The 16,854-nt window shown below is 36.6% G+C and overlaps 2 protein-coding genes across 2 annotated transcripts; one reads left to right on the top strand and one right to left on the bottom strand.

The window, feature by feature from the left end:
• Positions 1-61: 61 nt before the first annotated feature.
• Positions 62-6,381, bottom strand: LOC113057588 (matrix metalloproteinase-17). Its single transcript, XM_026225002.1, has 11 exons — positions 5,984-6,381; positions 4,957-5,089; positions 4,728-4,881; positions 4,482-4,590; positions 4,216-4,393; positions 3,436-3,612; positions 3,200-3,329; positions 2,516-2,586; positions 1,823-1,972; positions 982-1,242; positions 62-853 (listed from the first exon to the last, which is right to left on the bottom strand). The coding sequence occupies exons 1-11, from the start codon at positions 6,149-6,151 to the stop codon at positions 504-506; spliced, it is 1,881 nt and encodes a 626-aa protein (XP_026080787.1). The 5' UTR covers positions 6,152-6,381; the 3' UTR covers positions 62-503.
• Positions 6,382-11,062: 4,681 nt separating this feature from the next.
• LOC113058004 (uncharacterized) lies at positions 11,063-16,675 on the top strand. The gene is made up of 11 exons (XM_026225679.1): positions 11,063-11,422; positions 11,645-11,671; positions 12,319-13,584; positions 14,307-14,557; positions 14,713-14,782; positions 14,895-15,058; positions 15,152-15,244; positions 15,649-15,780; positions 15,974-16,130; positions 16,229-16,313; positions 16,431-16,675. Exons 1-11 carry the CDS (start codon positions 11,294-11,296, stop codon positions 16,652-16,654), a joined length of 2,598 nt encoding a protein of 865 aa, XP_026081464.1. The 5' UTR covers positions 11,063-11,293; the 3' UTR covers positions 16,655-16,675.
• Positions 16,676-16,854: the final 179 nt, after the last annotated feature.

The raw sequence follows: 16,854 nt of genomic DNA, 5'->3' as shown, positions 1-16,854 counted from the left end.
ATTGCATTTTCAATTTCATTTTATTATAATAGATTTAGTTCTGTAAATGACACTTGTCCTTATTTGACCGTCCTTCCCACAGTAGTACATTATTTTATAAAATGACATTGGTATTTCAATTAAATTTCCCAAGCACAGTCAATTTTCTATGCCCTTCGTGATTCATGTAAATTCTCAAACTATTTTAATAAGGGGAATGTATAAATACATCACATTTTGAAACCCAATTTATGAAATGTAAGGTCAAGTCATTTTATGACATTTGCTCTCTACATCTTCAGAATCAAAATACTACATACTATATGCCGTTATATTTTTTAACTCTAGCACAATATTATTTGCCGTCAATCTTCAGCGAGCTGACAGACTCTGTGAACTGTAAATCATTAACGTTTAATGATTCTTAGAAATCTTCTTACCAACTACTTTAGTCACTTCCTTTGGTCAGAGATTGAAAGTCAAGGAAAAAGTTATTGTGGAAATTATGGTTAAAGTGGAATAAATTAAAGTGATGGATAACAAGTCCCAGTGATCAAAAATAAAATGGGCAGTAGTAAAATAGGATGACTTTGAGTCGCTGCACTGTTTAGACATGGACAGTCCCAGCGATAAGAATTATCTCTTTCGGTTTTGTCTTTGTGCCTGATCTGGTCGATTATTCTTTGCCCTTTCTGCTCACGAAGCTCCTGTTGACCGTAGTGAGAGATCAAAGAGATGTCATCAGGGCTGTAAGAGGACGGCTGAGGGCAGTCCAACCAATCAGTGGCCAGATGCCGAGGGTATCCTTCTTCAGGGGTGGAGCCTGGGTGAGTAAATTTCCAGTAGGAACTGCCTTTGAAAAGGTAGGTTGAACCTGATTGATATAGAAAATAAAAAAATATGTAAATAAATCAGTAGCACTCTAAAACAGTGTCACACATACATTCCCATGCAATGCAGTAGTACTGATACATTTTAACTAATGGTTTTGAAGAAACGCACCCTTAAAGTCCCCAGTCCTTTCTCTCTCTTCGCCATTCTCCATGATGATTCCATTCACTCCTTCTTCAATGAGCTCTCTCCAGACTGCGCTTTCCTCACCTTGCTCTCTTTCCTCTCTCACAGAGCCCCATACCACACCCTGCTTTGGGTCCCAGTGCAATCCTTGCCACCCTCCTTCTGAGTCCTCAGGAGCCAGAGTAGACAGAGGCTGAGGGAAACCCTCTTGGAGAGACAGATCCTTAAACAGCCAAACCTGGGAACCTGCACATATGTTTAGTAGTTTACTTTAAGTAGAGTAGTGTAAAGTCATTGGTGTAACTGATGATCACTTTCACATAAAAATGAAGAGGTGTTAGTTAGACCAGAAGGGGGTGCTCACCCTCCAAGGTCTCTTTTGAAAAGAGCTGAGGAGTAACCTCGGCATCCTGGCCAAATTCACCCATTGGCCTGCTCTGAGGAGATACCCCCTCAAAATGTAGAGTGCTTTGAGTGCTATATAAGTGTTTTACGCTTTGCATGGCACCTGGCTTTTCCTGCAGCAGTTTATTTCTGCTACAAAAAAAGTGATGCTTCTCAAGATTTTCTTGTTTTTCACTGACATGTCTCTTTGACTAGTGCATCTATGAGCCTATATTTAATATAAGTAAAATACTTAAGTATAGTACAGACTTTTACTCAAATTGCTTTGGAATTGGTGACTTGTAACTTAATTTATTATTTGCATTATGGCCAAGTCAAATAAATCTCTTTGTATTGAAAAAATCAACTCTTAAAAGTGTGGTGCACAGTTGGAATTCAGCATGAATGTGGGTTTGTGAAGTGATTGTGCTGGGAAACTGACCACTGATAAATATGATGGCATGATCTGTGTGTCTTTCCATAACCGCTCGCAGTGGAGGCAGTGAAGAAGGAAGAGCTGACCAAAGTCTCTGTACAGGAACAGCCCTGACTGACACCAGACCACCTCTGCTCACTCTCCACATGTTCTGCCCTGCAAAATGCATAAGGAAAGGTAAGAGAGACATAAAAGGTAGGAGAAATATAAATAGTTTTTACTACGGTGACACTGCCTGGATGGATACAGAGTGTTGTATACCAATAACAGGAGGGGCGAGCGTGATTTCACCAAGTACAACATGTTCCTGGATCAACATCCTTGTTGATCCTGGACCAACATTCAAATCAACCAATCAGAAGTGAGATATAACTTTTCAGAAAATATCTACTTTAGGTTTACAGTCAGAGTTAGGTGCTTCTACACCCGTGTTAATCAGCTATTATTTCCTACTGATTTTAGGAATAAATTATGGGTAGGGTTAGGTTTAAGGGTAGGGATTGGGTTAAGTCTATATTTTTGGACAATAATGTTGATCCAGGATCATCAGAAGATGTTGATCCAGGAACATGTCTTACTTGGAAAAATCACAGCGACCTAACAGGAGGACTAAGAAGATGACAACAATACAAGTGGAGGAAGTGTTTTTGTTAATATATCAAATAACTCCTTAAATCAGATCAAGCTACAAGTATCTACCTTTGAAGAAGAAGATCTCTCCTCGAATCTTGGCAACTGCATCAAAACTGGTGTTACAGCGATCCACAGAACTTGAGACGAGAGAGAAAAGAAAGACATTTCAAATGATTTTTCTCTTAATTAAAATACATTGAACATTTTAACAAACTTCTTTTTGGTAATAAAAATAAAACAACTAAGAAACATTACTTTGAATATTTAAAGGTATAGTTTACCTTTACCTTTTATAGAGTTGAACATAAAATAAGATATTTAGAAGAATATTGGTAACCAAACAGTTGCTGGTAGCCATTGACTTCCATTGTATGGAAAAAGTACTTTGGAGGTCAATGGCTTTTGGCAACTGTTTGGTTACCAGCATTCTTCAAAATAATGACAGAATTTTGATTTTTGGGTGAACTATCCCTTTAAACATCTTTAGCCTTTAAAGTCAGCCTGAATACAAAGATATTGTATTTGTCATGCCCACCTATCAATCAGGCTCATGTTTCTGCTTAAGTTTCACACTATTTGAAAGTCTGTTAATGTGTGACCCTTGGACATTTGATGTTCAGTCTTTCTCCAGTTACTCCTAGTGTTTAAAAATCTGTTTATATGTAGTGCATTATTAGTGCAGAAGTAGTGTATATAATCGCGGTTTTGATTTGATGTTCAATTCAAAATCTTTAACTGAATCTTTCTTACCTATCCAAATGGCTGTGAGCATTATGTCTGTACATGTGTGTGAGCCTGTGTATTCCTCCATGTCGGTGACGTGATTGAGCTTCCGTCACAATAAGAGGTCTGTCCGTTGGAACATGGTTACCCCTCTTTCCTGGGTTCATAAACAGACACACATGCAGAAAAGATTATTTGATTATTTCTTCATAAGCTATAATTGCCCAGCAGAGATACCAAATAAGGCATTTAATGACAGTTACCATAAAGGGATGTGATGTGTTGAAGGTCATGATGTCCAAGGCTGAAGTGTAACGGGTCTCCTAGGGGCCCCTGGTAGTATGGACGCATTACAGATTGGCGTGCTGATGAATGGGTCAGTCCGAGAGCGTGTCCAAGCTCATGCACCAGTACTGTGAACAGATCTGTGCCCTCCGTTGCTGTGTGTACATATGCGCACGTTGAATTAATTTATCAATTCAGGGTATATATATAAATAAATAAATAAATATATATATATATATATATATAAAAGCTGATACTGAATACTTAACCTTATTAGCCTAAAGCTCTACTGTATCATATTTGATAAGTAAATAGCTGAGGCCCCCGAAATTATCAACATAGTCAAATTTTGCTGAAAAATAATAACATCTGATTGTTAATTTGAAAATCAGCTTTTCAGTAACATCTACCCTAAAATTTTTGTAAATGTTTATTTTTTTTAAAAATATTTTGTCTGAAGCTTCAATAAACTATTATACATTTTAGGACCATAATTTCATAAGTAAGCGTTAGATGATGGGAAAGCTAATCTTTAAAACAAAAATGATTTAATAATTGTAATCTTTAGCAAATCTCAAACTGAATATTTTTCTTTCATACTGTACATTATAATTTTATAAAACTTAAATTAACTTGCAAAAAGAATAATGTTTTTATTTATTGTCCATAAGATGAAAATGATTGGCCTGTACTGTCCTGTCGGCTTTTACTTTGGCTTTGTGCATTATTCCTTACCTTTGCTTGTTTTGCAGAATTACCTGGTTGTCTGAAGGCCCATTCCTCTTCTGCATCCAAGTGAACTCCACCTGCCCTGCCTGGATCTGATGGAAAGAAGGCATGGCCAACAGATCCACCTGCTCCATCAAAGGGATATCCGTCTCCATGGGGACCATGCAAAAAATCTATTTGGAGATCTGCCCCCTCTGGTCCTCGCACCTATTTGAAATTGTTTAACACATAGTGTGTGAATTTAAATGAAGACAAATGTATTCAGGAACAAAGATTTTTAAAAAGTAACCACAACCTCATGGAACTCAAGTAATGTTGGATCAGCCCACACTCTGAGTGCATAGTACACAAGGGAGCGAATCATTTCACGGGACAGTTTAGAGGATGCCGGGTAAGAGCGCAGCCTGGGAAATAACAAAGAATAATAGACTAAGATCCATTTATTGAGGCGTTTAAAGAATATATATATATTTTACTTTGCTGCAAACCAAGTAGATGAAAGTAGGAAGAAAAACACAACTGGTAAAATAATCAGGCTAACCTCCAGTTGATATTTCTTCTTGTCCAGGTAGAAACTGCTCTTTTCATCCTTTGATTTTGCATCTCACTGTGTAGTGCCGATGTCTGAACGGTTTGGTCATCATCGTCCGGAAGTGAACACCGCGGTGTCTGCATCAGCTGAACTGTCTCTTCATCTGTGAGAGGAAGGCGAGGGTAATGATGAAGGCACAATAGAGGAGTTATGAAATAATACTGTCTGTTTATCATACCTAACACTCCTGTATCGTCCAAACCAGCAAACCTCTGCATTTTCTTCACTGCTTGAGTGACAGCTGTCCAGGCCTGTAACTGACCTGTAGAGGGATCAGGGGGCGGGAGATAGCCATACTTTGTGAGCCAATCCTGCCAAACAGAACAATGTGAACTGTCAACCATAAATATTCAAATACACCACCACGGAAATTTATAAAAAAGAAATCAATACTTTATTAAGCAAGGATGCATTTGACTGATCAAGAGTAACAGTAAAAAAAAAAAAAAAAAAAAAAAAAAAATTAAGCAAAATTACATAAATGCTTTTTTTTTTGTCAACTTTCTTTTCATTAAAGAATGTTGGAATAAAATATAACCATTTCCACATTAATATTAAGCAGCACAACTGTTCAACTTTTCAACACTGACAATAATAAAAAACAACACATAGCATATTCAGCTTTTCCATTAGCATTAATACATTTTAAAATATGCTCGATTAGAAGACATTTATTTTAAAATGTAATATTTCACAATATTACTGATTTTTTTTTTTTTTTTTTTTTATCAAATAAATGCATCCTTGGTAAGCATGAGAAACTTTTTCTCAAAAACATATAAAAAATAGTTTAGCATTTCTAATCATTTATGATAATTGTTGTAAATTATGTAATGCATTTGTAAATGATAAAAAAGTTAATTTATATAAAATGCATTTTAAATATATATCAACCATGAAAGCAATATAAAAATGCCATTGCAACCCCATTTAGTTCTATAACATGCATAGAAACAACAAATTAGTGAGGGAGAATGTGATGTTCTTAAAGTTCAATTTAGGGGCAGAACAGATAAAAAAAAAAATTCTTACAAATTATGAAAAACTAAATAATGTGGAAAAAATGTGCACAAATGAATTAAACACAATCAGAAGCATACAGGATCGATTTCATGTTGACTTTTTAATAGAAGACTACAACAATGAAAAATATTTCACAACTGCAGGTGAAACAGTAAATCATAAAACTTTCAAAATTTTCTCACCACAAGTTTGATGCTCTCATCTTCTGTGGGCAACACAGTGGGTAAGGCAGTAGACATAACCGTGCTCACCAAAGTGGTTGGGAGGGAATCTTTATCAGCATTTCCATAAACTTCCATTATACGTCCACACATGTAGAAGACAACTACTGTCCAAAACATCGCCATCATACTGAGAGTGTATGCATCATCTGCTTGGAACAGTAGAACTATGAAAAGAGATATGCAAATCTCTGTCCTACTTAGTCAACTGATTTCAATGATGTCATCTTTGCTGAATCAGAGATGGTGGCCTCTCTTGTGTTGAGGAATAGTAGAATTGATGCCAGTACTGTAAATGCAGAGTTTGGGGGTCATTTAATGGTAATTATACAAGATTGTGTTCTATAGTATTTGAAACAACTTTATATAAGATGATGCAGTCTGATCAAAATTTAGCACTTCTTTTCTGTCTTAAAATAATTTACTCCACTACACTGCCGACTGCTTTGATTGTAATGCTGCATGATTGAATTGCACACGCTAGTATCAAAGAGAAAAGGAGGAAAAGGCTACAAAGTTTTTATGTGTTACATTTTACAGGAAAAGGGGAAAAGGACAATGGATGTTACTAGGAGGTGAGGTTTTAATTAAATTAGCATGTGTCATTTCATTAAAGAAATGTGGGAGACGGCGGGTTGTTAGAGTAGAGGAGGGATGGGGGAATGGGGAGTTAAGGAATAATGGAATTAAAGGAAAACACTGCCAGTATCAGAGGACAAAGACAGAGGACAGTGTACGAAAGGGAGGGAGACTGACGGGAAAAAGGGGAAGAGACACATGTATGCATGCAAATATGTTATGGATTTATTACCATCTGAGAGATGAGACATTGACCCAATCACAGAAAGACAGTATGGGAGAACTTGCATAAATGTGACGATCGATAAATGTAATAACCTAATGCATCGGCATGTCATTTATGATATGCAGTTCAGTCTCTCAACCTAACCCCCCAAAATATCTGACCGTTCCAGATTTGTGGAATTTATGTCACACACAGCAAATTAAATTCAAAACCAATTTATTTTTATTAAGTTTTAATAACAGTATATTAAATTAACTGCTTTGGGTGTAAAAATGTAAGTAAGTAAAGTAAATGTGTTGTCCTTAAGTAATGTTGTGGTTTAGCGCCATCATTTAATTTCATATGTTTTTTTTTTATATCAACTTGTTTGTCTTGCTCTGTTTACATGTCCTCTGAAGTCATGCACTCAACAGTTTCAGACTTTTTCAAATTGAATTGATGTAGGTAACGACTGTTAACATGTCAAAAATGTTTGATGCTACATTTCAAAGCTTTAAGCTAAACATTTTCCAAAAACAGGATCCAGATTCATTTTAATCTTCTCCAACACTAATAATAATAAGTTCAAGATAGTCAGACAACAACATAGAAAACTTACAAAAAGTTACAGTTTTATGCAAAGATGAAGTTAATGCAATGAATGATCTTATTCACAACAGAAAGAAATGGGGCAAGCTTACCTTCACAACTTATTTTCTTCTTTCCTCCTTTTCACTCGCCTGTTCTGTCCCGTTGCCCTCCTTCTCTGTTCATGAACAGATGTGTTTCTCTCATCTCCTCATCCAGATGCCCCCCCGCCCCTTTCTGCCTCTGCACTCTCACAATGGACTCCTAATACCCCCTCAATAATATACCCACCCACCCTTGCTAAGTGCAACGGACATTTGCTAACTCTCTCTGTCTGTGCTTGGAAGATACCAGTGTGAAAAAGCCTCTTTATATCCAGAGAGGAGATTTAAATACATGCTTAGTTTTTTACATATCCATCCATCAAATTTCCTATACTTCATATTCAAATGACTCAAATGTCTCATTTAAATAACGGATGAAACAATAAAGTGATTCTACACAGTATAAGAACATTTACATATTTATATACAGTATGCATCATTTAATGGGAGATCATCTCAGTCAACTGCCGGATTAGAGTTTGACTTTATCTTTGGGCTTGTGTGTAGTTGTGGATATGTTGGGATTAAATCCTCTTAACGAAAGGATTAAAAATAAAAAACGAAGATTTGAACAGATCTAGCTAAATGCATTGTTGCTATTTGGTCTACAATGACAGCAAATTTAGATAACTTTGTGACAATTTCTATATAATTTTTTTTTTTTAAGTTTGTTGGCACATATACAATTAATTCAATCCTGTGATTTCTGTGCAGGGGTTCATTTGTTCAAACTTACTATATCATGAGCAAAAAAAAAAAAAAGAGAGAAAGTACATTTCCAGATGGGCTATCTATGCTGGATAATACTGTGGGGAGTCCCAATGGAATAGCCGGATTTGAAAAACATACTTACAAGGGCAACTGAGGCGTGTGCTGAATGTTTATAGTGTAACTTGACCTCCTGATCTGGTAAACATCTTAGAGTATAACCTGTCTGAGAGAACTGCAAACTTTGTAAATTTGTAAAGAGAGAGAGAGAGAGAGAGAGTAGTATGAGCAAAGGATACATTATTGCCTTGTTGTGCTGCTAATGATTTTGACCCGCAGGTCAAAGTGTGCGGCCTAGAGGGGCAGATGTGTTCAGTGTATTTTTAGAAAGATGCACAAGGCAGGAAGTTTATATGTGAATGGAAGTGTGTGTTCAAAAAGAGATGGATCAAGAGCCACAAAAGACCAAGTTGTCTCCAAGACAACCAAGATGCCTTAAGAAGAACTCCACAATACAGATATTCATTGTGCACTCAAGACATGGGCCTCTACTCAACTTGGGGACGGCACTGGAAATTCTTACTATGGTCACCTCTGGCTACCACAAAAGATGTCCTTCTGTTTAGAGTATTGTATTGTAAAAGTATTGTATTTTACTGTTTAAAAGTATGGGATCAGTAATACTTGTTTTTAAAAGAAATTAATATTCCACAGACACAGTTACTTAATCAAAAGTGACATTAAGAACATACTGTTTATTTGAACATTCTATTCATCAAAGATTCCTGAAAAAAAAAAAGAAATCCCCTAAAAACAAAATAAAATTGAGTAGCACAAGTTTTCAACATCGGATAATCTGTGGATCTAATAATAATAATAATAATAAAAAAACAATTTTATCAACACTAAATCCATAACTTTTTGTCAGCATGGTCCGAAGATGATATGATTTGATTTTGGTGAAAATCTGACCAACGGTCTAAGAGGAGTACACAAAAGTATTACACAATATTGGTATCACTGTTCTCAGCATGGCCAAAGGAATATATTAATACCAGTCTCATTACAATAGACCAAATTCACAGACAGCTATTTTACTGAAATTTCATTATAAATTTTGACCACAATGTGACACTATCTCAAAACATTATGCATATGTTCAGGTCATGGTCTTGATGGCACATAAAACGTTTCGTAATTGTAAACCAATGCATTCATAAAGTATAGCATTTTATATCATAATAATCTATTGTAGTCAATAGCAATTTCATGTTTTGTTCAATTATAGTGCCACCAAGAGGCACAATTCATGACATTTTTTATGTGTCCTTAGAGTGTGCCCATACATATGTGTCAAATTTGGTGAAAATATATAATTTAAGTACTAAAATGCAACGTTGCACAAACCACTGACATTGTTTACATTTCACTGCTGATCATATGCTCTCCATATAACCATGTACGTGACAAATAAAACATTTTGAATCTTGAAACCATTAAGCAAAACCTGGCATGTCGAATATTTTATTTTACCACTAGGTGGCGCTGGCTCAAAACTTCTCAGGCTCCTTCAGGGCATCATGCTGAGGACCCATACTAAATTCTGTAATGATACATCTATGTGTTCATTCAACTCAGCATGATGCAAGTTTTGTTCACTGCAGGTAGTCTCAGTTCATGCTTTTTATAACACACACCAACCCTGTGTTCTATTCAGAAGGGCTCACCCTAATCCCCTAATTCCTTTAAAAGGGTTTACTCTCCAGAGTGAGAGCTTTGAAGGGTTGTAGGGTGTAAGGGACCAAACAACTGTTTCTTGAAGTGCCCTTCTGCATCATCATCATGTGCCTACACTGAGGCACCATCATCATGCATAGAATCTACGCAAAGGATCATTGGAGCCCAAAGTGTCCATAAGTTGTACCTTTGAAATCCTTCATTCCGAAGGGCCCTATGAAGTAGCCAGTTTTGAGCACTTCGGTTTGGAATGAACTTCAATATATTCAAGGGCACCTAAGTCGTGGTATTGACAGCCTGTGACATGAACCCACAACCTTTGGGTTAGGAGTCATACTCTCTAACCACTAAGACACAACTTCCCCGTTTGGTTTCAATATGCCAGACCATTGCAGACATATCATCTCACATCTCACAGAAGAAGCTGAAAATTCAGAACTGAAAGGAAGAAAATATATTTTAAAAAATATATTAAAATAGAATAATTATTTAAAGCTGTATTATTTCACAGTATTGTAATAATATTTTTTAAACAAACAAAACAACCTTGGTAAACTATAGCCTACACAAACACAGTAATTTGGCAGTCCTTTAAATGTTGTTGGCTCTTAAAGAAAATAAATAGTTTGTGATGTTTTGTTTTTGGATAAATCTTTTGATAAATAAGTAAATGTTAATCGACAGAATTATATAGACATCTACGTGATCTTCGACAACAGCCTGTCATATAACAAACAAACTATAAGGTGTAAGAAAAATGGAAATGTCGGAGATTGAACCCGGGGCCTCACAAAGCCTATGCAAAGCATGCGCTCTGCCACTGAGCTACATCCCCGTAAGCTATGGAGGTAAATCAGTAGCTAGTATGTAAGCGTCCTTAACGAGACAAAACCAATATACTGTAGGCTATATTGGCCAGACCGACCTACAACATGGCACTGAGTTCGAAGCCCATAAACAGATGTATTGTTGACTTAACGGGAATCCAAGGCGGCGTGCAGCGTAAATAAATCTTTCTGACGCAAACAAGGCATAAACGCATAGCTCTGAATCATAAATCCACTAATCCAACACGCTTCCGCATAAACCAACAATATTTCACTTGCGGAAGTTCCTTCGTCAAATCCTACAATAGTGAAACCAAAACATTTCCACCTATGTGACACTAGTATTGATATTTACATCCGTGCATATTTGTTTTCATAGAGGATTTCTTGAAATAAATAGCTAAACAACAACGTCACGATTGAGGTTCTCTGCTGGACGAACTTTTGTTGTTGTTGTTGTTGCTCAAGACTGTGCTCTGTCAGCACAAACATGATTAACATTTGGACAGGGTGAGGCAGGATTATGGAGGATATCATTTGTGTCAGCTCGGGCAGCGACGACGACTCCGATTTAGAGGTTATAAGCAGTTATAATGATGACAAAGAAGACCCAGTTCCGTTCATTCGAGCACAATGGCTTTCAGTCACACCTGTAAGTTTATTCAACTATATATTTTTGCAGTTTTTCTGTAGCCTACCACACTCACAAATTCTGCTTTTTTAGCCGCTTGAACTTTCATCAGTTTCTATGCAGAGCATTCACTTTCACGTGGTTTCCATATGCAAAAATACATATTTGTTTAGAGTAATGCGTAATCTTATTCTTGTTTCTACACGTGGTTTTTGCTTTTTATACATGACGCGCGGACCATAGCTGCAGGAGACGGTGGCACGCGCACAGGTGACGTTATTTCGAGTTATTTATAATTTTTTAAAAATACATTTCCATCAGTTTACGGAAAACCGCAACCTTCAAGAACAAAACTAAAGATTTAATAAATACAATTGAAATATTTAAATAAAACAGACGATATTTTATTGTTGGTTATGATCCGTTTTGCTAATCGTATTTCATTTTAGATTTCATTTTAATTATTATGATATCAATGCAGTGTTCATCGATAAATTGACTAATGCGAGTTTAGAAGATTACACTGCATTTTTAGCTGCATTTTATATATATTGACCAGTCGAGTTTAACTGACCGCTCATCCGGGAAACCAAGCGTTATCAGAGCTGTGCTCTTCATGTTCTGTGCAAGTACTAGTAGCCTAAGCTACTTATATAATTTCAGCTTTAATCAGTATTTAATATCTATCTGTTTATTTCTAGCAGTTTAATGAGCGGGACAATGTACAGCAGTTAGCCACTGTTGCAAAATTACAACCCCTTCAAGGAGGCTTGATAGACTTGTCAGTGCTATTATTTTTTTGTCAGTGCAATATTTTTGACATAAGCTACTGGCATTAACCATAGAAAAGTCCTTACCAATCTTTCATTGTATTTCTTTTGGTTTCTCCCACTTTATTCGTTATTTGTCTGTCTCAGGTCCTCATCGATATCACAGGCCACAACTTCACCCCTCCAAGGCAAAGATGCACAAAAAGAGATACATGCTCCTCCCTAGAAGTTATAGATCTAAGTGAAGACGATCCTTCTGAAGATGTTGGTGTGCAGAAAACATTCCCAACTTTGCCATCAGTAGAAAGCAGAGCCAAGAAAGTGCATGTAACATTGGCATCAAAATCTCAAACCTGTATTGGCAAAGATGTGGCTAATTCAATGTGTTTTGTAGGAAGCAGTTTGCAGTCTGTTGCCTCTAAGTCACTCAGTCAGGAGAGGACTCTCACAGATGTGCTCCAAAGTACAGAAAATTATTTGCATCAGGATCCAAATTGTAATTCAACCTTGTCGTCTGAGCAGCTGAGCTGGGATATGTCTTTAGAACATTCCAGGTCCAGTGATAAAAGTAAAAATCCATTCAAATGTGAATCTGAGGCATTAAAGAACTCTATTGCAGATGCATCACAGAACACTAAAGACACACAGCTTAGTACACCAGCTGTCTGCAGCATAGAAGCAGATCAAAAAGACAATCTTGACTCATCACAGAAATGGGAAGACAGTGTTCTCTCTCCTTACAGTCTTGACAGTCCATATTACTGTCCGAGTGAGGTAGATGCTTATTTATTCTCTGATTCATCCATTAAGTCTGAAGATAATGATCCTCCCTTTACAACATGCAACAGTCAACAGTCATTACAGACCTCTGAGTTTCCTTCTGCTTTTCATAATGCATCAATGTCCAACGCACTTTCATTAAAAGAGGATGGCAAAACAATGAACAATGGCAAAAATGAGGACCTTCATACTCCGGTTCATCCCCGGCCTTCGTCCCCCTCCATACCTACCTCATTTAGAGCATCGCCTCCCTGGAGCCCTGTGGTTTTGTCTAAACAGAGTAAACCCAACAGTCCCACTTCCACAGAGATTCTTGCCAGTGACACAGCAGCACATTCGCCTGATCGGTCTACACTGAGCTCACCAAGTAGCTCCTTCAGCCTCTTCATTTCGCAGGCCTCCTCACCAAACCTTCCAGAGAGAACAGAGCAAAAGAGAAATTATTCAGATGCAGGCTCCCCAGAAAGCCCTCCCATCAGCCTTTGGGACACAAGCAGCGATGGCGACAATGAAAATGTCCCGGATAATATGTTGTCAGATCTTTCTGAAAACAATTCAGAAGATAGACAACATATCTGTCTGACTCAGTACAGAAAATTTAGCCAGTGCATGAGTGGGACGATTCCACACATGGTAATACGTTTTGATATGCAAATTGACATTTTAATAAATAGATTTAAAGGGATACTCCAAAACTCTGTCGTCTAATTATGCTGTCACAAATGACTTTTTTTCTTCAGATGAACATAAACACAAGTTTTCTTTACAAAAATAATCCATGTGAAACTTGCATGAGAAGAGATGTGAAAGCACAGAGGACAGTCATTTCTTTTGCTTCACAACATGCATACATGAGTTCAAAATATACGCCATTAAATTGACTTTTTATGACTTTTTCTGAAACTCTTCAGGTTCATCTAAATATAAATAAATAAATATAAATTTATGCATTTAGCAGACACTTTTAACCAAAGCCACTTACAGTGCATTCAGGTTAACATTTTTTAACATGTGTTCCCTGGGAATCGAACCCACAACCTTGCACTGCTAACTCTGCTCATCTGAAGGAAGAAAGTCATATTTACTCACCCTCAAACCATGCCAGATGTGTTTCATGTTTGGGTGGAGTATCAGTTTAATAGACAAAATATTGATAATATGGTTGTTTTCATATTGGTACTCTGTGTATGCATAATTTTAACATAAATCATACAGTATTTTGTGTTTACCTCAATGCTTAGGGCCAAAATTGCAGCAAGACACACCCATGGGTCTCACCCTGAACATGCCAGAGAATTTTTGATTATCCTACAATACGAAATAGATCTCAGTCAGTCAATTTCAGTTTTTAACAGGATGATGATGGGGAAGATGAACACTATGGTCCCGCTGAGCCTCTATGCCGTCAGAGCCTTAGCTTGGTCTACAGCACTATCGAGGAGAATTACCCAGAAGGCACTCTTCAGCTGCTGTCTGACTTCATTCAGCCTCGGTATTACCCACCAGTGGATATTACGACACACCTGCTCAGGGGGATTTTCTTAAACCCACAAAGCCCTGATGTTTTAGTCATAGAGGCCTATAACCTATTGATGAAGACTCAGAGGTGAGTGTGACCACAGCTGCAACTACTTGATTTAAAACAGTTATGGGAGTATGAACAATTTAAATCTTCATGAAAAAGTCAAATGTAAACCAAAAATGGTTTATAAAACCTATAATTCATGTTTATTTTAGAAGTTGTTTGTTTTATATGTTAAGATACCATCCTGTGGATGCTTCAACGGTCCCATGCGATTGGGAACTGGTGAAGTCAGTTATGAAAGAACAGGTATATACATCTAACCCTTAAATAAAAAAATGGCATTAAGTAAAGTTACAAATATTATTAGCTAATGCTTTTATTTCTTCAACATTCCGTGCTTCATTATTCCTGTCTTAAGGATAAGACTAGGAGGTTGCGGACAGAGGTCCAGTACATGCTCCTGCAATATATTTTGCAGGTATTAGAAGACGATTTTCATTTTAAACTCCGGTCTCAGTGTCTTCTTCACTCTGTTGCAAAGAAGATGCTTTCATTCGGCAATGAAACAATTGGGCAAGTCAAGTGAGTTATATTCTCTATTTTGGAGCTGTTTTATTTAAGGCCCAAATTTGCAATGGGTTTTGGCTTGGCATAATACTTTATTCTTGTTCTTAGGGATGTAATTGTTTGGATGATGAATGCTGCTAAGGAGTCAGTGAACCACTCAAAAGATGTGGAATATCCAAAGAAAGAGGACAACTATCTTAAGTATACGAAGTGATATTTTTTTTAATTATTATATATTATACACTACCGTTCAAAAGTTTGGGGGCAGTAAGATTAAAAAAATCTTATTCAGCAATGATGCATTAAATTGATCAAAAGCTACAGAAAAGATACTTTCAATGTTGCAAAATATTAATATAGAACACTTTTTAAAAATAGTAATAATATTTTACAGTCTTCCTGTTTTTTTTACTGTATTTTTGATCAAGTTGATGAAAAAAATCTTACCGACCCCAAACATTGAATGGTAATATAACATCACTTTTTTAACAGTGATATATTTTTGCTGTGCAACAACAGTCTGTTAAAAAACAGCTTGGATTGTTCTTTCTGTTTTCGCTAAATCGATTTTACTTTACTTTTTAATTTACTTTATTTTGTTACAGGATTGTGTTATCTCTTCAGAGGATGTTAACACTGGCCTTGGAGGTGGACAAGAACCCCAACTACAGTTCAGACAAACTCTCAGAAGAACTCTTCACTTGTCTTAACAGAATGCATTCTTGCAGGCAGATAAGGCAAAAAAAATAAAAAATAAAAATTCCCCACAGTGAACCAGTATTATATCAGTGCTTGCACTATTTTACATTTTGCAATCATTAGAGCTTTATTGCATGTTCTTTAAATGAAAAGTTGTTGCTGTTCTTTGTATTATAGCAGTGCATTTATGTACATTTCTATCTATGCTTTTTTTCTCATTGTGTGTGCTAGACTCTTGTTGCTGAAAACTCTGGATAGCAAGCTGCTGAGATGCAAGTTGTTGAAGCTGCTGCTGGATGAGGCTTGTTCTCAGAAGACAAGCTTGCCCATGTCTCTAAACTTGCTGCTACACTACCTCAAGAGCTCCACACTGGCCTCAGACCCCTCTGTAAAAGATCATTGCACTATTTTATTACAAATTAGCATTTTGTATTGTTATTCTAAATAACAGCTGAACTCGCATGCTCTCCCTGCATGGTGTGCCAGGATGGAGCAGAGAAGTGGAGAAAATGGGATGAACTCCTTCAGCTTCTGTGGATGCTGATGCTCAGTTATGAAGAAGTTGTGACAGGTAACAAACCAGTGCTAACACAGCTTTTTCAGTCAATAAATAAAACATTTTAAGTGATTAAAAATAGTCACCATTGTAGTTTTTTAATTTACCTTACATTCATCCTGTATTCCCCAGGTCATCTATACTTCCCCATTACAAAGCGTTTTGAAAGGAGGCATGCTCCTATTTGGACTGTGAATGATCAAGTGAAATGCTCAGAAGTGCAAGAGGCAGTGGGCACTTTCCTGTCACGTGCAGCCAACGATATCGGCCATGCTCTCTCCATGGAAATTCAGGATTTATTATCCCAACTACAAGAACACATAACTGACATGTCCAGTGTTACTACAAGTCATTAAACCTTTTATAATAACTTTGTTTTGACAGTTTAAAGTTTAAATAAATTTATATTTTTTACAATTTGTCTGTTTGTTTACTAAGCAAACCGACCAAGAACAATTATTATTATTATTATGCTCTCCCCATTGAAATCCATCTCATCTACAGGAACATATAACTGACATCATTAAACCTTTAAAAATATACATGAATGAATCCC

The sequence above is a fragment of the Carassius auratus genome, chromosome 39, assembly GCF_003368295.1.
Source record: "Carassius auratus strain Wakin chromosome 39, ASM336829v1, whole genome shotgun sequence".
NCBI lineage: Eukaryota > Metazoa > Chordata > Actinopteri > Cypriniformes > Cyprinidae > Carassius > Carassius auratus.
The sequence above is the reverse complement of the archived record's forward strand: the minus strand, read 5'-3'. Positions and strand labels throughout refer to the sequence as shown.

What these genes read in the sequence shown, in the direction of transcription:
- LOC113058004 (XM_026225679.1), top strand. Translation starts at nt 11,294, where the DNA reads ATGGAGGATATCATTTGTGTCAGCTCGGGCAGCGACGACGACTCCGAT. An exon ending in AGTCAGTTATGAAAGAACAG is followed by an intron (nt 14,783 to 14,894) that starts GTATATACATCT and finishes TCCTGTCTTAAG; the next exon opens with GATAAGACTAGGAGGTTGCG. An exon ending in CACTGGCCTCAGACCCCTCT is followed by an intron (nt 16,131 to 16,228) that starts GTAAAAGATCAT and finishes ATGGTGTGCCAG; the next exon opens with GATGGAGCAGAGAAGTGGAG.
- LOC113057588 (XM_026225002.1), bottom strand. Translation starts at nt 6,151, where the DNA reads ATGATGGCGATGTTTTGGACAGTAGTTGTCTTCTACATGTGTGGACGT. An exon ending in ATGAGAGCATCAAACTTGTG is followed by an intron (nt 5,090 to 5,983) that starts GTGAGAAAATTT and finishes TCTGTTTGGCAG; the next exon opens with GATTGGCTCACAAAGTATGG. An exon ending in AAGGACTGGGGACTTTAAGG is followed by an intron (nt 854 to 981) that starts GTGCGTTTCTTC and finishes TATATCAATCAG; the next exon opens with GTTCAACCTACCTTTTCAAA.